General features: G+C 36.8%; 1 protein-coding gene across 1 annotated transcript in view; it reads left to right on the plus strand.

Moving 5' to 3' along the window:
- USH2A (usherin) overlaps positions 1-23,190 on the plus strand; it is a 422,856-nt gene that overhangs the window by 264,579 nt on the left and 135,087 nt on the right. The window contains 2 exon segments of the mRNA XM_050709829.1: positions 20,675-20,825; positions 21,002-21,144. Coding sequence (XP_050565786.1) covers positions 20,675-20,825; positions 21,002-21,144 — 294 coding nt within the window.

The following is a 23,190-nucleotide window of genomic DNA, read 5'->3' on the forward strand; positions in this document are numbered from 1 at the left end:
TATGACAACCATTAAGATACACTTTCTTTCATCATTAGATTGTTGTTGATTACAATTAGAAAACTTATAGCTTTGAAATTATCTTTTTTATGACCTTGTGGTAGTTTAAAAGCAATACCTCATTGATTAAATAGGTTTTAGTTCATGCTTCCCTTTAGTTAATGATCTGAAAACGTATTATCCTGATTTACACATAAAATCATGCTGAAAAGCATGTGGCATTCACTAGGATATGTGTGTTTAAGTAGAATTAAATTAGCAGTGAGAGTTATTAAAGAAATCTTCCATAGTATTGTCCAGTGGACTGTGATCTGTAGTGAAATGAATAATAAATGAAGCACTACATATGAGAGAAGGACTCTCACACACTATATCCTCACAATACATGTGCACACATGCAGGCACGCACGCATTTATCTAGGACAACGTATGTTTTGTTTTTGATGTTGTTTACTATAAAGACTCTTTGAACGATATACAATTCCAATGCATAGTAAATTATGAGTAAAATGGTAATTTTATGTTGGGCTATCTTCAGTGCCTTCACTGGCAAACACATTCTAAATCATTAAATGAAATCTGGATCTTACTAAAAACAGAAGGAATTCTATTTTTTACTTCAGTGGCCAAGATTTCACTTTGGCAGAAGTTACCTTTGTTCAAAGAATGAAACAGTTCTCATTACACACAAAATCACAGCCTTCCAATGAGTGTAAAAATGTAGTATTTTCTTCTTAAGGGTAACATAAAAAATGCTGTTCCTAAAATTTACTTTGTGGGGAGTGCATTAGGGAACTTGATGGAAGATTGTTTAATTGTGGGGTAGTGACAGAGAATACAGGAGTGTTCCATTTTGAAGTTACTGCAAATAACTCTTTTTCAATTACTCTACGATTTTTGCTTCCAACATGCCTTTCCTTTGTTTAAACTTTATTTAAAATGTATTGCACATGATATAATGCACACTGAGTCTTTGGTTTTACCTGATTGAATATATCTTAATTTCTCATCAAGCTGATTTGCCATGCTTAAAGTCGATGCTTAAAAAAAAATCTTAGAAAAGGAATATATTTTATCTACGCTCTTGACTAAAATTGCAGTGCAGGTTCAAGAGTTCTTGGAAAGATTAAAAAAAATAAAAACTGAATCCAAATGTTAATCCATAAATATGAAACTTTCTTTTGACCCTTGGCCTGTAGTGGTCTGGAGTTACTAATGGGGTTAGGATTTCAACTCTTAATGGGACTTGGTGCATTAGTGTTTTTTATGCATGGAATTCAGCATTCAGTTTAATAAGTGGTTGACATTGGTGATGTCCCTTAATTTGCTTAAATCTAATTGGCTCTTTTATCAGTCAAACCTGTATGGATTGGCAATTGATCAGGAAGGGTCAGCCATGACTGTGCATGTATTTAAATGCTGGAACCACCAGTTAAAGTCACTGTTGCATAATAAGAAGCTGAAGCCATGAGAACAAATGATCTTCAGAGTCGGAAGGCAAAAGAAAGCGGAGAATTTTTTCAGGTGGTTCAAGTTCAGAACAAAGGCATTATGGAGTATATAAATTTTAAATACACTGCTTTTTGCCTCAAGACTTAAAGCTTTTTTTTTCCAGATGAACTCAAATCTTGTCTGAAACTGTCTTTGTTACATCAAAGAACTTCATAGAAAGCTAAAAGAGATGGAAGAAGCATAAAAGGGCATAGTTTAAAATGATTAGTGACAAATTTCATACCGCAGAGGTAGAAGTAAATTTTTTTGAGTTTTATATTTTTTCCAAATAGAATAAATTTGTTCTATTTATCTTGTCCTAAACTGCTTTGGTAGAAGTTGTAAAAAATAATGTACTAGCCAAGGCTTCACATTAATCTGAGGATGCCAGGTAGTAAAAGATCTGGAGAACAAATCGCTTTAAAATTAATCTAATTAGGTAAATGAATTGAAATGATACAGAGGATGTAAAACTGCAAAAATATGGGAGAAAATGTTCTGTACAGAGCACTTGGTTATATGTTTTTCTTCTTAATAAGTGTTGTTTCTTATGTAGGACCCCATGAATTTGGAAATACTTTCTAGTAAGTGATGGTAAGCTAACAGGAAGGAAAGTTGCAATCACCGCTGGTTAGATCTTATACTCTTGTTAAGTCCACTTGTTCCCTGCCCCTGAACACAGGGAAAAAATAATAATAATATGGAAGAAAAAGAGAAGTCCAGCATGCAGAAGTGAAGAAGAGGTAGCTTTGTTGAGAAGTAGGGGTGAACAGAGAACAGAGAGAGATGCAGGCTGCTAATCAGATGAGAAGCAGGAAGGTGGAGGCTAAGTCATCACCAATGAGAAAGAAAGCACAGAAAAGGGATGGAGTCCCAGACAACAGGAAGAAGTATGAAGCTTGTTGTGAGTAGTAATTCTATATCTTATTGCAGAGAGTTGTCTTTGTGTGGTTACCTGTGTTGGGCATTACCAGCCATAAACCTAGTGCTGCCTTATCTGCGAAGAGAATGGCCTTAAAATGTTGATATATGTTCCTGTTCCTTAAGCAATACGTAAAAAGGGAGATACTCTGGGGGAAAAAAAAAAAAAAAAAAAAAAGGAGGAGAAGATGTGCCTAAGCAGTGAAGTGTCTTTTTAATCTCTGCCATAATCTATGCAGTATGTTGCTGGTTTATATGCTTGACCTGTGATTTGCACAACACAGTAATGTCTAGCTGTGAAAGATGTCAGATTTTGCCTTGGACTTATAAGTACCTGCCCTTTGCTGGTCCCTTGTTTGTACACAGGATGCTACATGCCTCTGCCCACAAGCTCAAGCTAATTTTCAGAAGCAAAAAGCGAGCCTGTGTATTTATAGCTGTTGATGTTTGTTCTCCATCTACAGAACATGGTGTCCTGCAGGCAAAGAATTTCAGCCACTGTTAGTTTAGGTAGCAGCACCTCCGAGACTGGATGTTGAACCGCATCATAGGATCATTGATCTTAATTATGCTAACAAATAAGACCACATAGTACAACTTATTTTCACATCTGGAAACATTCGCTCATGCTAGTTAATCATTGGAGTAAAGAGGCCTCCTTAGATGAATGAATATTCAGTAAACAAAGCAAACTGATGCTTGTGAGGCCAGAATTATTTAGGAAAAAAAACAAAGCTGAGTATGCTAAAATTTTCCTTGCGAGATAAGTTTATTTTTCTGTGATACTCAAGATCACATATATACAGTCACACCACAAAACTTGAGAAAATTTCCTATATTTCAGATTTCAGGTATTTCTAAAAAAATTTGTTGTTTTCTCATTTCTCTGCTTTTCTCTATTCTCCCCTCCACCTCCCCCATAGGCATAGAATAAAATCCAAGAGAATTCTTTTTGTACTGTATCTTTTGTTTCTTTTCAATTTTTCATCTCTTTCCTTCTCTTCTGTCATTTTTTTTTTTGTGAAGATAGAGTAGTAAAAACAATTGAAAAATGGAAAAGATAATGGAAAGGTAGTTTAGGATTAAAAACAAAACAAAACAAAACAAAAACTGGCATCATTCTATTGCATTACTTAAAAAAATAGATATTTAAAAAATTTGAAAATTCTCAAACGCATGATGTTTCTGTACCTTCAGGATAATATAATCTGTGATTTTAATGAGAAACAGGAAATGTTTTAAACAAAATGGTTGCATACAGTTTGGGCAGGGAGGAAAGCAGAGAGTTCTGAATGAAAAAATTTTGGCCATATCTTTTCTAGAGGTAGCCTAAGGAGAGAGCTGGATAGAGTAGGGAGGGGAAAAAAGATGCGCTGCATCTCTCATCAATGACCTAGCTAATTAAAGAGTGTCAGTGGCAAGCTGTGTAAATTGTCTGTTCTAGTTTCCCTGGTCCAGAAAGATGATTTCATAGGGTAGGATTGCAAAACTGCTTGTGTGGAAAAATGGGAGTTGTTCTAATGAAACTATAATTCTTCTCCAATCTCTGTATTACTGATCTGATTGTAGTTTTCATTAGTTCTACTTTCTTCTTCTATTCCCCTCTCCCACTCTGTTCAGGATGTCTTTTAGCGAGTTGATACTGTGATTATTCTTGGTTTTGAATGGCTGGTTTTGGTGCTTTGGGTGGCAAGAAAAGAGAGGGGAAGTCTCATTCCTGAAAGGGTGTATCTTCTATGGGAGGGACAGAGCTGCCCACTTTTCTGCTCATTTTTCTATACCACAGCCAACTGTGGCTCAGCCTAACTCCACACATCATGAAGGACCACATCAGGGTTGCTCTAAATTGTACCCCTACTCCTAAAGCTGGAGAATAACAAAAGACAAAGACATTCCAACTGTGTCTTTTTTTTTTTTTTTTTTTTTTTCTTATTGCCTCCTTCCATTTTCCCTTGCATCTAGTCCTTTTGGGGCTTGGAAGATCCCCCGTAGTTCCAGCTATGCTGTTCCAGCATATCCTGTTCCCATGTTCTGGACATAGGAGAGCTTTTTCTGTCAGCTCTTTGCTTTCTGTCTTCTGGAGCTGCATAAAACAGGGCAAGAAGATCAACACTGCATTTTTAGTTGCCCAGGACATGGATGCTTTTTCTTGCTTGGGGACTGCCAGATGAGAAAGTGAGAACTGTGCAACAGCTTGAAATAGCCTATAGATCATCTCTAAGCAGGCAATTAACCTCTGTGTGGAGGTCTCAGTCCAGGCCTTTCCAAAACCTGAGCCTTAGCTTGAGGTCCAGGCAGTACTTAAGGTCTCTTGGAAGAAATCTGTGGTAGAGCAGATTTCACACTGGAAAACTACAGCTTGATTGGTCTTCTGAAAAACAAAGGAATATGTAGAGGTGGGAAAAATGGCCTGTTGTGGGATTTAGCTGCAGATCATTACTTAAAATGACTACCTACCATCACATAAACCTATTTCAGACCAATTTCAATTGTACATTAAAAAGAACACAATTTAGATGAGATATACAATTTTTATATCATCTTATGCCTGAAGATGCTTTTTGTTTTCATTTTGTATAAATCTCAATCAAATTGTTCAGTACTGTAACTAAAGTCAACATTCTTTATGCAATAAACTAGCCTGCTTCATCTGTTGAAGGAATTCTATAATAAAATTATATTGAGATTCCTAGTGAAAATATGCAGAATACATTTGAAAAATCACACCATTGTTGTCTTTTCATGTCACACCATGAGTGTTGTCTTTTGAACCATTTTGCAGACATGTGCAAGTATTGGGAATTGGATCGATTTTTATGTTATTTTGCTTGCATGATTTGCACTGCTTTTCTGAAACGTTCAGTTTTTATTATATTTATTTTTGACAACCATCTCTATAGATTCCAAAAAAATGTCATTTCCATAAGCTGTCAGCAAATGAAAATGTCTGGTGTTTTCTGTTGTTGTTATTTTAAACTGTATTTTCTGTTCTCGAAGCCTCTAGATTATGGAAGTTATTCTGCTGATCATAAAACACTTGAGTAAAGTGGCAACATTTTTTTGAGCTACTTTGCACTGTTGAGGATGGACGTTCATCTGTTTGCAATGAACTCTTATGTATTCTTATGGTTTGCGTATTTAAAAAAAAAAAAAAAGCCAAAGGGAAAAAAAAATCAGGATGTCTCAAGATTTTCCCAAGGGTTAAATGTAGAGTGGAGCAAGTCACCACTTTTTCCCCTCTCTAGCTGGGGACAAATACAGACATGTTCTTTCTTAAACATGATGGGCATAAAAGTGTTTTTGATTTTTTTATTTTTTTTTTCTGCTTGCCTGTCGGGATAAATATAACTCCTAATTGGGAGGGTTTTGTGAAGTTTGGAAATAGATCTAAAATTGAATTAAAAAATCTTAAACTTTATAATCTGAATTTTTAAAACATACTGCAGAATTAAAATATTTTTCTTCCATAAAGTTATTTAGGTTTTTTGTTTGTTTGTTTGTTTTTTGCTGCTTTTTCCTCATATATTGATTCTCATTCTGGAACATCTCTGCCATCATCTTTGTGCTAGTTTTCTGAGTCCTTAAGAGGAAATAAGCTTCTCTATAAAGATGAAAAGGGAGAGAGAAGGGAAAATGGGTGTGAATCAGTGATTAGAGCCAACATTTTTCCTCTGGTGTCCCTATAAGGCAGTGCAGATTTGTTACCCTCTTTCTTAGAGTTAAGGTGGCCATTGGGGTCTATAGTCATTTCTGACATTTTGCATTTTTTCCTCACTGTGCTTTTCTTACTAAACATTTATTTTTGTGTCTGCACACATGTGCATATGTGCACACACAATATGTGTATGATATATTAGTATATGAGCATTCATGCATAAATACTGGATTTTTGCCTGTTTCTCTTTGGATCTGTATGCAGGTCTGACTTGTACTTCTGACAAGGAAATACTACCATTTTAGAAAGATTAATTCCAGGTTAGTAAAATAAAAGAGAAAGAGAATTCATGTATTTCACATTATCGTGGGATACATCCAGGATTCAATTGTAATAATTCTTACTATTTATATACTGAGATATTTACCTTTATGTTTTTTTAGATATTTGCTGACTCAGCTTCCCAGTAGGCTTGTTACTGTTATTTCCATTTTACAGACATATTTGCAAAGAGAAAGGCAGAAAAGGAAGGTAAAGAGACTTTATATTAATTGTAGTGCTGATAAGTATAATATGCATGTTAGAAAGTTTGGCAGCCTCTGATCTTGTTCCCCAGCTTAGACTGGGATTGCCTCTGCATGAAAGGTGTCACCAAAGTTGAATGTGCCCACTGTGTACACAGAAAACAAGTGAATTCAGGTTGACTGATTTGGGATTATCAAAACAGTTCTTACAGAGCATGTAGAAAGAAAAGAAATTGAGTGAAACGATGACATTATATAAAGAAAGAATATGTCTCTTTTCTCTATTTTTTCTTTCACTGAAGTGGTGATTGCTCTTACATACTAAGAACTGTATTTGAAATAGTTGTTCCTAAGAAATTGATAGTGCTGTCCAAAAAATTGAACGGGATGTTCCCAATGATTGTAATCTGAATTAAGCAGCTGTAAATTTTCTGTGATGAAAATGTAGTCCTTTCAGTCTGTGTTTTAAAAATGAACAAAGGAGGGAAAGTGTTCCCTTCGTCTTAACTTTTTGTCAAAAGAAATACTGTTCTGTAGAGAATAAATGTTGCCAAGGTTTTCCTTTACCTCATATATGGCGATGTATGTACAGATTGGAGTAAATGCTGTGACATTTCCCATGGCATATAAGGCAAAAAAATACAGGCAGCCTGGCTTGGGTTTGAATGAAACGTGACGGTGTTACAAAGACTGTTTATCAATTAGGCTACCTAATTTTGAACAAGAAAACAGTAGCCAAGGTCTTCTCAGTAAAAAATATTTGGAACAGATCATTCATTGTTTTACATTGACACACTTCCACTGATTTCAGTGGATTTATCTGTTCTTCAGCTAGTGCTGAAGAACTGAAGCCAAGAGTTAATTCATATAAATGGTTTATTTGTTACAAGTATCTAGAACAGGACATTAACTGATGAGGAGCTATTTAACAATGCGGTATGAACATCCCTGTGTGGATGGGTTGGGTATAAAAGGTTGTAATCCTTTTACCTTATTCATCAGATAAGCCAACTGTATATTTTGCATGGATTATTTCCATGTGTGAATAAGCTTGTCTGAATTGCTTTCCATTCACTTTAAATATTAAATATTTTGCTTCAGTAGATAACATATTTCTGTCAATTGAAATGCTGTTTTTAGTGGGGGACCAATCCATAAAAGCAGGTAGGGATTTTTGCCATAGTCAGGTGGAACAGAGGTGTCACCTTTCATAGAATCACAGAATCACACAGAATCGTCTAGGTTGGAAGAGACTTCCAAGATCACCGAGTCCAACCTCTGACCTAACATTAACAAGTCCTCCACTAAACCATATCACTAAGCTCAACATCTAAACGTCTCTTAAAGACCTCCAGGGATGGTGACTCAACCACTTCCCTGGGCAGCCTATTCCAATGCCTAACAACAGTAAATAAGTTCTTCCTAATATCCAACCTAAACCTCCCCTGGCGCAACTTTAGCCCATTCCCCCTCGTCCTGTCACCAGGCACGTGGGAGAATAGACCAACGCCCACCTCGCTACAGCCTCCTTTAAGGTACCTGTAGAGTGCGATAAGGTCGCCCCTGAGCCTCCTCTTCTCCAGGCTGAACAATCCCAGCTCCCTCAGCCGCTCCTCGTAAGACTCGTTCTCCAGACCCCTCACCAGCCTCGTCACCCTTCTCTGGACTCTCTCGAGCACCTCGATGTCCTTCTTGTAGCGAGGGGCCCAAAACTGAACACAGTACTCGAGGTGCGGCCTCAAATATATTCTATTCATATTCTGTTGTAGCTTATCTCTGTTACAGCATTGGCCACAAAAAATAAGGAGATCTGGATTGTTTATCCTAAGTGACTGACATTCTCATCTCCCACTTTCCTGGGCAGCATACTAATCTCCGGGTTTATGAACAAGGAAGGCAGAATATGGCCTATCTCTCTAGGTGAAAGTCTGCTACTGAGCAAAAAAAGAGATACCTTATTTATTGAGGGAGAAGACAGAGCAGGCACTATTATAACCCAGGGGTAAGGCCACTACTTTGGTTGGGGTTAAGCAGTGTGCACGTTGGCAGCAAAGGGGTTGAGGGAGCAGGTCGTGGCTTCTGGGCATTTGTGGATCTGGGTTCATTGGTGTTGATACTCAGCATGAACATGAGAATGTGATCCTGTTGCTTTTTTTTCCTAATACAGCATAATTCATTGATACTGCAGCTGCTGTACTAGACTGTAACGTGAAGTGACAGCCATAGCATTGCAGTTGGCAGTTTTGAGAAGTGATAAGAATTCTTGTTTACTCTGTAAATGTGATAGTTTGGATTTGTTCGACTTGGCCTCATATGTTACAAAAGAGAATAATATACAGTGTTTTGTTGCCATTTCCCTAATTATAATAGTTTTATTTCCAGAACTAAATTCCTGATTCTGCTCTTTGCTATTGTGCAGATTAGCCCCATGAGAGTTTTGTGTGTTGATCAATGGCGGGATTTGGTTATATCAGGAAAAACACTCTATACTGTTAATGACGACAGATACAATTAAATTAATTCTCTGCTATTTCCTTTGATGTACACACATTTTCCCCATTAATATTGATAGGCTTTAGAAGCACAAGCACATGTTGGGAGGGAAGCAAGATCCTCAATGTTGTATTTTGCTCTTTGTGGAGCTGACTATATCACTTTGTGTCTAAATGTAAGGAAAGCTGCTGACAGTTTTGATGTATTAAATTATAACTGAGAACTAATTCAAGGATCAAAGATGCTCTTTGGGAGAGATCACTTTAGTGGTAGGAAAAATCATTACCTTTTTTCCCAGTCTCATATATTTGTACTGTATGTCTTGGAAATATCATTCCCTACAGTTTCTGAATCTTGATGTTTAATTTAACACGAAGGTCTTTGAGCAGCACAATGGGAGGGGGTCTTCTGCTAGTAAAACCTCATAGAAGGAAATTGAAATGTACATTTTTTTTCTCATTTATCAAAGAAGTGCAAAAATCTAAACTGACATTTTATATCAAATGAATTATGAACTGTGTACTTTGTACCTAAGGGAACAACAACTAAATTAGACTTTTGTTAAAAAGAGAGAGAGAGGAAAAAATAGGCTTTTAATAAAATATACAATCATTTTTGGTATTTCGTCTGAACCTGACATATGCTGTGCTTTGCAGAAGGAAACTAGAGTAGGCTACTTCAAAGGCTATATGCTTTAGAGTGAATCATGAAGCAGGTTGTGATAACACACACACAAATCAGAGTTTCCACTTAATAAGTGTTGCTGGTTTGATATATTTGTTTTCAGCCATGTTCAACTCAGGTGAACGGGAAAAGATAATATGCTTTTTAATAGCTTGAAGACTGAAGCAAATAATAAATGTCTTTTTTATTATTCCATTTATGAGAATGTGGTTGCTACTGAAAAACACTTACAAGGAACAAAATTTTAGAAGATGCTCGATAGAAGTGTGAGGGTAAATTTTCAAACAATTATGTCCTCAATATTTTAAGAGTATGACTTCCAGTGTCTTTAAGTGAGCAAAACTTCCTTCTGCCCAAAGAAAGGACTCTCCATTAAGTTAGAGTTTGTAAAGTTTATGAGATTTTGTACATTCCCAATTTCTGAATTTCCTCCATGAATTTCAGTGGGAATATATTTATTTCAGTGCATTGACATAGAAGACACTTTGATATTGTTGTGATAAGCACCTACACCTTAGGGAAAATTGGAAATGAGAAGCTGAAATTCCATGGTTTCTTTGACAACATATTCCCTAGTGCACTCCTGTGGTGGTTTTTGATATATGAACAAAATATCCAAGAACTAGCTGCTTTTCTCGTATGTCATATACATATATTTCATAAAGATATATTTAAGAAGATTAAGAAAGTTAGAATATAGAAAGCCTTCCAGAAACGCTGCAAGCTCCTTGCAGAAAACAAAGATGTATGAACAGTGATTGTAGGAATATTATACCATGAACATATAACAAAATCTGAAACATGATGAGACCAGCTGTGTTTGTAGCTTTGGTACTATTTTATATCAGTACTGTCAGGAGGCTAGAAACTAAGCCAAAGCTGTAACATGATGCATTTGTGATGGCACAACATTTGCCCAGTGACAGGACAAGAGGCAACGAGCACAAACTGAAGCACAGGAGGTTCTGGCTCAATATGAGGGGGGACTTGTTTACTGTGAGGGTGACAGAGCACTGGGACAGGTTGCCCAGAGAGTCTCCTTCTCTGGAGATATTCAAAACCCACCTGGATGGGCATTCCTGCGCAATGTTCTCTAGGTGAGCCTGCTTGGCAGGAGGTTTGGACTCAATGATCTTCAGAGGTCCCTGCCAACCTCAGCCATTCTGTGATTCTGTGAACCTCAGCTGAGATATCCAAGTGTACTCACACCCAAGGAAGCAGTACCTTGGTCTTTAGATAATCCAAGCAAAGTCACAACTCCCAGTAATTATAAAATCATCTGATCCTTTGAAAAGTGACTCTGCTGTCAAGAATGGTCTACTTATTGCTATAAACAGTTGTTATAGCTGTTTTTAATGAAAAGTAAAATGATTGTTTTTCCTTGTTCATAACTAAGATTTAATTTTATTATTCAACAGTGCTTTTTCTAAATGTTCTTTCTATTTATAAATCATAGTACTATACAGTATTTGATTCAAAACAACGTTCAAATAAACATGTAAATGCTACTGGAAATGTGGCAGTGTAAATGCCTGTTTTTCTGTTGCAGAAAGGGAAGTAGAAGAGGTGACAGGTAGAGGGGATGCAGTGTTTTGGGAGAGCCACAGCAGAGAGCTGATTCCTTCTGGGCATGCTGGAGAGTCAGACTTTCTGCTCACACTTTCTGTGGAAGAGATGGGGACACCGACTGTAGGTGGAAAGAAACACTTCCTTCTTTCTCAACGCCTGTGTCTGATTTTCCTTATAATAGGACATTGACAGTCAGATTTGGGTTTGTGTTTTGTTTTGTTTGTGATTACCATGTATCCCATAAAGAAGTTAATTATTAGTTGTGAACCAAATCCAGCTTTGTGTTGCCTAGATAGTAATCCAGGAACTTGGGGAAAACTCTTTTTCTTCTCTTTCTTCAAATGGGAAAGGATTTGAGGGTAAAACTGTCTGTTGTTACAGCTTCGGTTGAGTCGCGTCCAAAAGGTAGTCCAGTGACCTGGATCTTACTGGTACACGGGACATTCAAGATATAATCAGACTGCATCACCCAATGTGCATAGTGGCTCACTGACACCAGCTAATCTGTCACCTTGTCAGCTTGGTTTTCTTTTTATGGACACTAGTGAGCTTGGATTCCATCAGAAATGTCAGTATTTCATACCATCTTCTACATATCGCAGAGAAATTTACGGATTAAAAATAAATACAGGTAATATTATTGAGGATCCAAATTATTTGAAAAATTGTGTTGTTCTCCAGTCTGTAAATTTAAGGATATATCAACTGATTCTTTGTTAAAATGCACATCAATGGCATGGTAGAGAATTCTGTGAGTGGTGGTCCACTGGCACATTCATACTGTGGGTGTACGCACACTGCCCACATTTGAACCAGGAGACTTACTTAACTAGAACATTTATAACTTTTCCAATATCTAATTTTTATTTACTTTTTTTTTTAGCATTCATTTAGGTTGCTATATTTTCTTAGTTTCTCTTGCCAAATTGAGTGGAGATATAGCAACAATCATTTGCAGAAACCACTTCCACTTGCTTGTGTGGAGTGCTGCTTTCTGATTTTGAATATCCTATGTCATCCCTTTTCTTACAGTCATAGAATAAAAGATACAGTATATCAGAAATTCATTTTCAGCAGGCCTCAACTGGGCACTTCAGAAAAGGTGTTTACCTTTTCTTGTTTCTTTGTTCCTTCTTCATCTTCTGTGATGTTAGAGCCCATTGTTAAGTTATTAGGCCAAAGAAGAGTTCATGAGGAAATCATCTTGTTCATCTTCTGTCTTCAAAACTGTATGTATTGTTTGAGGTAAGATGTTTGTTTTATCTGATGGAGAATTTCCAGTTTGAAATCCTTCTTGCAGCAGTTTGATCTCTTTACTGTATGTCCTTTTTAAACAGGATTCAGAGATTCTCTTTGTCTTTTTATTTTTGGTGAAGTTGAATATTACTATATGTCTATCACCTTGCTCTCCTCTATTCTTTAAGCTACATAGGTTTAGACTTCCTTCCCTGGCCTTTTCTCAACCAACAGTGACTTCATTTGCTTTATTTTGTTTCTTTGGGGACTTGCATGTTTTCAGAGCTAATGAACTTACAAAAGAAAATTGTTCTACACTCTACCAGCTCCTTTATCTGCATCCTAAGTTACTCTCCTTGCAACCAGCTATACTGGCAACATAGGACTAAGAGTTGTCTCTCATCTGTTGTCTCAGAGCTCATCTCACACTCTTTGCCATCACAGAAGATGATTATTCTGCCTTCCTATGATCTGATCAATGGTTTAAAAGCCTTTCAGGACTTCCTCAAGTGGACTATTTGTTTCCTTTGTGTTTCGTTGATATAAGTAGCTAACTTGCCTACTTACCCATACTTTTCACCACGTCAACACGGGGAGTAGCCATGCTGAAAATAATATTGTTGCTACTGTTAGCTAGCCTTCACCATGTACTGGATAGATCTTTCCCTGACAGTTCAGCTGCTGAAATCTTGGAAATACCATGTTTGTTCCAGGAATGTGAATTTTTGTGTCTCAGTATAAGCTCATCCTCTTGCTGCTGTGTCAAATTAGAGGGCTAATCAACAGTACTATCTATTGGGAATAATTATATTCCTCTGCCATCTTTCAGTTCAGTATGAAAAATTATTAAGTCATAAACAATCATGAACATTGAAGGGCGGGTTTCCTGATTATTGAATCACAGAATATCCAAGTTGGAAGAGACCCACAAGGATCATCAAGTCCAACTCCTGGGTCCCCAAAAACCACCACCAAAAAAAAAAATAAAAATCAGACCATGTGTCTGAGAGCACTGTCTAAACGCTTCTTAAATTCCAGCAGGCTCGGTGCTGTGACAACTGCCCTGGGGAGCCTGTCCCAGTGCCCGACCACCCTCTCAGTGAAGAACCTTTCCCTAACACCCAGCCTGACCCTCCCCTGTCCCAGCTCCATGCCATGCCCTCGGGTCCTGTCACTGTCCCCAAAGAGCAGAGCTCAGCGCCTGCCCCTCTGCTCCCCTCGTGAGGGAGCTGCAGGCCGCCATGAGGCCTCCCCTCAGCCTGCTCTGCTCTGGGCTGAACAAACCAAGGGACCTCAGCCTCTCCTTATACGTCTTCCCCTCTAGGTCCTTCACCATCTTTGTTGCCCTCCTCTGGACACTCTCTTTATATTATTTATATATATATATATATTTATGTTTTATTATTCTTATACTATGGTGCCCAAAACTGCATGCAGTACTCAAGGTGAGGCCTCACCAGCACAGATTAGAGAGAGACAATCCCTTCCCTTGACTGGCTAGCGACGACGTTCTTGATGCACGTTCCTTCCATCTGATGAGTTCCTTCCATCTGATTCATGTGCTAGGTTTTCATCTCTGATTCTTGAAATGCACTTCAAATAGCCGTTGATGGAAAGGGTGAAGTCCTCCTGAGTAATTATCTGCGGTTATTGCTCTGGTTGTGACATCATCTTAGTTACAGAAATTGTAGCTACCTGAGAACTGGTTCATTTCAAATATGAAGGAAAATGCTTGTAAGTCAGCAGCCTGCAGTTCTTTGCAATTATACCATCAATATTAAGAAGGAAACTTCAGTTTAGCTAAGAGTCTCATTGCCAGTACTCTGTGAGACTACCACCAGAGGTGAGAAGTGCCAGTGTTTGCAGCAATGTGAAAGCTAGTTTACTTGCCTAGCTCTCTGCCAGCAGGTATCAGTTGTAAGGGAACCTGCAAGACTTTGAAGATGATGCAAAATTCTCTCCAAAAAGAGGAACAACAATATTCATTTCTAAAGCTGCTTCATGTAGGAAGCTGAAGATATTACTTGAAGATGGACAGAATCCTGTTCCCTCCCCTCTTGCCACATCTGTTCCCTCCAGTAAGGAAAAGTGGCAGATCTGATAGTTTCTCAAAGCTAACTCACAGAGGTATTTCACTTTGCAGGTAGCTTGAGTCACAAATGGCCTATAATAGTTGTTTAATTATGATTTCTGCCCGATTTTGCAACATCGATTCTTATGTTTTTTCCTCATGGTCTTTTTTTTTTTTTTAATTAATTTTGTGATATGACAGTTATTGGCTAGGCATCCTTTTAAATAATCTGATGAATAATTAGCTTTACTGGGCAGTTATAAATTCTATCCAGTGTCTTTATTACAGGTATTATAACCATTAATCATTCAGCTAATTGCTTACTGGTATTCTTCTGTAGTTTTTAGAGTTTAGCAAAGTTCATGCTGAGTAGCGTGGATAAACTTTGTTGAGCATGAGAGAAGAAAGGCAGGTTACCTCTTAAATAAAGGTAAAGGAGACAAGTCTGTAAAACATTTTTATAATGTTGATTTCAGTAAAATATAGCACTTAGGAAAGGCATCTCTTACACAAACTTTTACTTGAGACCCATATGTTGATTAGAAATATTGAGGCTGTACATGGGGGGAAAGCTTATGAAAAGGAGGGTGAGGTCTGATTTTGTTTTTCTTTACAGTAGTATTAATCAGGAATAAGTAAGCCCATTCTGGGATTTCATAAGAGCATTGTCTTAAAGTTCACTTCTGCAGGCCACGGAGTAAAGTGTGAGTTGATTTTTCAAGCCTTACTGAAATTGTACTTTGCAGCTTAGAACACCAAATACTGCAAATGGAGGAAAATTTGCAGTTAAAGCTTGCATACTCTGTCCAGTTAAAGATAAATTTTAGATTTTCAAACTGATTATTTTCAATTTTCCGAATGTTATTATGCCTAACTAGTATAAGTAACATTAATGCTAAAAGCAAACAACTATACAAAGTGACCCCTTCTCAGATGAAATTACTATTAAAGCAGATCTATAACAGGATAGATCATGAAGAGAGAACAAGATGTTTTTGTACTCTGTTTATGTCATGCTTCTGAAAGGAAAATTTCAAGAACATTAGGTGTGAACAGGTTTGTATTTACTGGGAAGTTTAAGGAGACATTAAGCTAGAGCTTTATGTCTCTTGAGTTGTTTTTTCCAGAGCGCTTACCATACTTTTTGAGCCCCAGACTGGGGCAAGCAAGAGTGCCACTATGGACCTTCCACATTGTATATTCCAAAATGTATTGATTTATGTTGAATAGGACATGTAACAGAAAGTTAAACTAGAGCTATGTTGTCCCTGGTAGATATATTATTAGATGGAACAGTATCTGTAACTGAAAACATGTTATCAGTGAAATTATAAAATTAAAAATAAAATTCAAGAATACCTATACATTCATTAGTCACTGAGTAGGTGGAAAACAATTTGGTGAAATATAAGCATTAAATGCAAAATCAAAATTACTCAGTGTATTCAATATATACTGAGTAGGAAAAATGACTGGAAAAAAGAGGGTTAAAAAACAAACCAGAGTAAACTTCAATGAACCTGTGAAGATAAGAAACAGAAAAAAAGCAATCTTGCCAACAGATAAAGGTTTATAACTAGCATGCCCTTCTAGTGATGACATATAGCCCAGCATCATGGCCTGCCTTTCGGTTAAATGAAAAAAACAAAACAACAAACAAACAAAAAACACGCATGGCCATGTTGAGAATTATGGAGAATGCAATGACTAGAATTATTTGGACTGCACAAACAACTAGATAACAGGCATACCTGGGAAAATCAGGAGAAACAAATGTCAATGTGCAGAACATATTGCCATAAAAAGTGCTGTAATGAGATGATCTCAGTATGGGCACCTAAAATAGAAAATGAATCAGGAGTATCTAAACAACCAATGCAATGAGATAAAGAAATGGTGTTTGTGAATTGAACCTGGAAAAGAGGGAGAGTAGCCATGACTGAGCAAAACAGTCATCTAAAGGCAGTCTGACTGAAACTGTTCCTTGCTGTTATGATACAAACTGCAGAGAGTTTATTTTCATTCCTTTGTAGTTAAATACCTTCTGTTATCATCTGCATACACATGTGTATGAAAAATATTTAGATAAGATGCATCAGCTCTCCTAAATATTTCTTACATGCAGATGTAGGGAATTGTAGAGTTACATTTGCATACTCCCAAAATCTTCTAGCTGCTGATCTGAAGATATTATGGATACAGAATGGCCAATATATGTCTGATCATTGTTAAATGTGGTGTCACTTTACCAAAGTTGCAGTGAGATGATGCCACGCTGGTGGATATCAAAACAAGCTCTTCTGACTTTTCTTCATCTTATTAAAAACTAATAGTGCAGACAATTTTTAGAAGTAGATAGCTTATTGTCCTAATAGTTCACTTTTAATAATCCTTCCTAAAGTCTTCTGCTTTTAGATAATTTAAGTTACAGGTATATTTTTATGGTAAGTATAATGAAAATTTCTCAGAAAAGTAGGCTGTTAACATGAAGTAAACATTTAAGTGCAATCATTTAATATAATGCTTGCTGCCCTAACACAAATACTTACAAAGCTGACTACTACTGCATATGCTACTTAAGATAAAGAAATTGAAGCAAGAAGTTAAAACACTTTTCAAAGATTGTTTAGCATATTAGCTGCAGAGCAGCGATCAGGTCTTTCCTGACTCATCTGCATGTAACTGAATGACTAGAATACAATCTTACTGTCAGAATTAAACAGTCCAGTTTTTATTATTTTGTGGGGTTGTTTATTAATTAATATTTTGATTAAAACTGACATCTGATTAAATATCTTACTCTGCTTTTTTAATCTCTTCATAGACAAAGTGTGACTTTCTGCCCTGCTAAGTGAGGATTTACTGGGCTAGATGTTGATTCAGTAGGTTGCAAGTGGAGTGGTTGCCCCCTGAGGGTCATATTAAAGCTTGAGGGGAGCTTTTTGAGCAACATTGCATCTTAAAGACGATATATCAAGCTGATAGATACATGGCTCTTCTGTTGAGAAATTTTCAGTAGAATTATTGCTGGTTGCCAGTTATTACTTGGGTAGTAAGGAGTCTCTTGGGAATATGGATCGGATAAAAAGGGTTAAGCTGAGGAAAATGTTACACTGAAGACCTTGGTGAGGAGGAGTGTTTGCAATAGTCAAAGGATGTTTTGTGTGCAGTTTAGAATTACCTTTTTTTTTTTTTTTTGGAGAAGTGCTCTGTAGTCTTAATGATCAAAATGTGATTAGTTTTACAGAGCACCTTTTTCATTATGACTCAGCAGAGACTCCAGAACTTCTTTGCTGTACAGTCCTGTCCCATTCCTTTTGGAAGAGCAGATTAAGGACATTCTCTGCAACCTACAGGAAATCTTTTCAATGAAATAAATTTGCAAAATATTCAAATGTGTTTGTTTGAAAGTAGTGAGGTAGGCCTGTTTTACAGGTCAGTTGACTTTCACAGAAGAGCTTTGTCTAAATTTTCCACACTTCCCTATGTTGGGCTTTTGTTGGTAGAAGAGATTTGAACATTTAGCTGAGATTAACTACACCATTAAAATAACATCTGCACTGTGAATTGTTATTGACATTTAGACAGCTACATCTTTGTTTTTTGATGAACATTCCTGTATCACTATAATAACCACCACTATACATATATAAAGATTAATCAGAGCTTTTACTTTGTGGATCTCAGGGAGCTTTACAAAAAAGGATAAGTATTATTATCTCCATTTAACAGACTGAGAAATGAAAGACAAAGGTGAAGCGATGTCTTCTTACAGAGATGGAAATAAATTTAACGCTTTGCCTCCTCAGTGAGTTGCTTGTACTGGCTTCTCAATAACAATGTGAACTTTGGCTTACTGACCAAATTACAACTCAGCTAATTAGATTAATTGTTAGAGGTAGCTTTTCTCCTGTGTAGAACTTCTCTGTGCACTTAAACAATAGGTGCATATTAAGCTACAGACAGTTCAGTTTTAAATGAGGTAGTACCCTGCTTTGAAGGGATATTGAGTCTTTGTTTTAGTGTCAGCTTGTGAAAACACTTTAAAATCCTTTAATAAAAGTTATTATATTGATTGTGCCGTCTTTCTTGTTGCTGAGCTTGCCTGCTAACAACTTTAGTAAGCACTTTATAAGGAAATGCCAAAATAATTCATGATTATCTGTGAGCACTGTACTAAATCCTGTATTGCGCAACTCAACTCCAACATTAGTTATGTTGCTGCTAAACAGAGCAATGTTAAGTGAGGTAAATATATGTTCTCCATTTTACTCAGAGTGTAATTTAATTCACATACAGAGGCATTTGGTGTGCAGATGTTTGGTTTTGATGGCTCAGCTGGGGGGATGTCAGTGGCTATTCATGTTAAATCAGCCATTTTTTTTCCTTCAGAGTTGAGGTGTTCTCAGGCTCTTGATTGGCCTTGAATGTATTTGCAAGGGATTTGCAGGCCATGAATTATTTTAGCTTCAGACATCTTCTGGATTTAGAAACAGTAAAGTTTCAAGTTTATTTGGAATTCAGCAGAGTCTCATTGCCTAGGTCTAGATAATGACAACAAGAGGGAGTATCCAAATGTGGCCAGGCTGGCTAAAGCCCCAAAATTTTATTTCACCTTTTTCATGGTAACAGAGAAAAAAGGGAACTTTTTATCTTATGTGAACTGGAGGACCTTGAACTTAAGGGAAAGGAAATGAGTCTGCAGATTGCAGCAAGCCATGTCTTGTACCTTTCCATACAATTTGGAGTTCCCCAGTCATAAGTATGCATAATCAAAGTCAACCTTCTAGACGCTAGTTCGCATATCACATATTTCACACACATAGTATGCCTATGTCAGTATAAATTTAAAAATGTGGTATATGACTGGTGACTTTTTTTCAGAGTTGATGCTATCCTTTCATCTGTTCTAGGGAGAGAAGGATTCGGACAGTGTTTCCAGTGTTTCACAGTCTGTTGCTTCCCTCTTAGTAACCACCTCATATTTGGGTGGTAAATGAAGATCTTACTGTAAAATACTGTTCATTCATCTTACAACTTTCGCCTTGAGGCTTACAACTACACCTTAAATTACAGATCTGTGAGACTGTTTTTATAACAGAGATAAACAAGAAATAACGGCAACCAGAATTTCTGTTGGAATGACCAAGGAAAAACGCAAATGGTAACTACTGGACTATGAAACGCAAAACTATTACACAAGTTTAAATGACAAAGGCAGTGATTTTCCAGTGTTTTAACTCATTGGAAAAGAGCTACAGAGCTACAGACATGCACTGTATATAAAAGTTCCAGATGTGTTTATGTACAGAAAGTTTCTCCAACAGATTGTTTTCTTTTTAAAGAAAAACATGCAAAGCCATAAACTCCCGGGTGCAAGTTGGCATAGTTCTTTTTACTGCATACAGGGAAATTTGCAGCAGTTAAAGGTCATTCATAGCATTACTAATGACAGATTTTGATCTGCAGTTCATATAAACTGCAAGATATAAATCTGCAACTTCATATAAACTGATTTCCTTAACAAAATTGTAGACTGAGACTTCAGTGAATCTATTTTGATTTCTACCTGATGACTTTTTTTTTCATTAAAATTTCTTCTGTTTTCTTTCTGAATTATTATAAATTTATAAGAGTAAGAAGGTACCTGAATGATAAAAGATCTGATCATTGTTAGTCTTGCTGAGTAACATTTCTGTGAGCATATCTTTAACTTCTAGGGGTGGCAGAACTGGGCACAAGGAGAAGCAGATAATATAGGAACAGGTGGTAGAGAATATGTTGCTTATGAATTCCTTTTGGTGTTTAGAGGTTTGCTTTTAGCAAAATGACATTCATGTAACTGCTTTGGAAAGAAGAATATAAAGAAGTATCATAGTTTAGTAGTGAAAATGTTAAACTAAATGGACCGTGTTAACATTGCTGTTGATCCCGAGGAACAGTTTTTCCAGTATACGGAGCGTTTTGTTTCCACACAGCATATGTTGTCCATGGTTTTCTCTGCTCTAATTCATCCATGTTTTTCGACAGCTCCAGATGGTGTTATGCCTCCAAGGCTTTCATCTGCCACTCCGACCAGTCTTCAGGTTGTCTGGTCTACACCAGTTCGCAACAACGCCCCAGGCGCACCCAGCTACCGACTCCAGATGCGGCGGATGCATTCTGCTGGTGACATTCTAGAGTACGCAGACCACTGCAAGGCCACCGTGAGCTGCTGAGGAAGAAAAGTCCTATTATCTCAAATATGGCTCACCTTTAGGGTGGATGGGTTATTTTTTTGCAAGACTTGTAATGTTTTAGTCTTGCTTTCGGTGGTGGGATTTTTAAAGCTGTAAATCACGCTACTTTTCTTCGCAGGTTGCTTTCCAGCCCAACTGCTTCCTTACAACACAGTGTCAGAGATCTTCAGCCGTACACTGAGTATCAGATGAGAGTGGTTGCCTCCAATGGTTATGGCAATGCTTATAGTGACTGGACTTCAATGACTACAGCAGAGGACAGTAAGCAGTCCACTCTTATTTAACTCCATTTAGCAAAAAGTAGAAACAATAGTTCAGCTGCTGTTGTGCATAACTTATTTGGTTATCTTGCTTTCCCAGTTATATAGAAATAATGTATTTCCTTCCTGAATAATAGTTTGTAATATTAACTCCTAAGGGATCAAGTATCTGTTATCTTAGCTTTTCATAAGTGTGAATATTTAAATACATATTTGGGGAAGTAGTATATATATATATATTATTTTTTTTTAAATAACATCCCTCCGTGCATATGTGTTCATGTATGACTAGTTTAAGATACACCTAAGTACAGCCTTTTAAGTGGCATTCGTTTACATTCAAGGACTTGATTCTGATTTCAGTGATATCAGAGAAAATAAATTGAAGTTAATAGTATATGACTGTTGTCTTATCTCTGGTTAAAGAATACTTAAACTATACCACAGCTGAACAGAACTTTTCCGCTGATCTTTGTTAATTCAAAGTGGTGATCTACTAGTCTGAAATTGAGTTTATCATTGCCAGTCCCGTCCATCACTTTCCTCATTAATAGTTCTATGTGTTACACACTCACACCACATCATTTTTTCAATAGTCCCTTGATTTAACAAAGAGGTGTCAGTGTATTAGTATAGTCACTTCAGTTGTTAGGGTAGGATTTTGCATGATAGAGTATGTGAGCGAAAATAGATGACAAAACTTGAGCTTACCATAACTACATATAAAAAATACATAATTTTCAACTTTTTTTTTTTAAGAAACTGAACTGCTAGTTTTCTCATACACTGGAGCAGAATATCTAATAGCCTACTTTTTTTTTGTAAGAGCAGTTTTTTCAGAAAAAAAAAAATCTTTGCTTTTTAAAAATCTGTTACTGTTGACCCCATTGTAGCAGGTTTTAGAGAAATTAAGTATTTTCTAAAGAGATTTTTTCCTGTTATGTCTTGTTGGATAAGGAAGCAAGACATTCTGAGCATGGAAAGGGTTGCCATGGGGTTGATGATACAAAACTAAAATCCTGACTGACTGGCTTCATTACTATCTTACTTGCACTGCCTTCACACCAAAGTGCCTTGAGTTGTTACTGTTTTACACTGATATGACATCTGTATTTGGGACTGTAAATTTAACCTGATGCTGATGAGCAGTTTTTGCAGCAAATATTCAGTGCTTGTGACACAACTTGGTTTTAGTCCTTCCTCTAAATGGATAGCTGTCTATTTTGAGAAAACACCCTGAAAGAAAACAATGGAAAACAATTTTCTTTGAAGCTGAACAAATGACTCACAACATAACTTTATTTGATAAACCCATTTAAGCTCAAAACATGTAAATATTTCTATAAGCATGTTACCTTTAAGTAATTACCTAATAAAAGTAAGTTGTGAACTTTGTCTTTACATACTGAAGATGTGTTACCTACATTTGAAAATCTTTGTTGAGATTCAGTTCCTGTATTGTACTTGTCTATTACCAAAAGTGAGTATAATATTAAACTTGTCTGCATTCATGGTCTGAATGAAACCAGTCTTCTATGACTATTACATTCATATTGTATTGATTATTTAACTCTGGTCAGATAATTCACATAGTGTTGTTTCTTTCTTAGGTAGGAGGTGCACAGAAAGGCATCACTTTAAAAGGCATCACTTGTTAGTATATGTAAAAATTATTTTTTTTTGCAAAGCAGTAGGTGTAGAATTTTAAAATTTTCTTTTTTGAGAGTTAGGTACAGGACAGAAGGCCTACACAAAGCATGCATTCCTATACAGTCATCGAATCATAGAATCATAGAATAACCCGAGTTGGAAGGGACACACAAGGATCACTGAGTCCAACTCCTGGTTCCACACAGGTCTACCCAAAAATTCAGACCATATGACTAAGAGCATAGTCCAAATGCGTCTTAAACTCTGACAGGCATTGCGCCATGACTATGTCCCTGGGGAGCCTGTTCCAGTAGGCAAACACTCTCTCAGTGAAGAACCTTTTCCTGATATCCAGCCTGAATGTTCCCTGTTGCAACTTGACTCCATTCCCTATCAC

The sequence above is a fragment of the Cygnus atratus genome, chromosome 3, assembly GCF_013377495.2.
Source record: "Cygnus atratus isolate AKBS03 ecotype Queensland, Australia chromosome 3, CAtr_DNAZoo_HiC_assembly, whole genome shotgun sequence".
Taxonomy (NCBI): domain Eukaryota; kingdom Metazoa; phylum Chordata; class Aves; order Anseriformes; family Anatidae; genus Cygnus; species Cygnus atratus.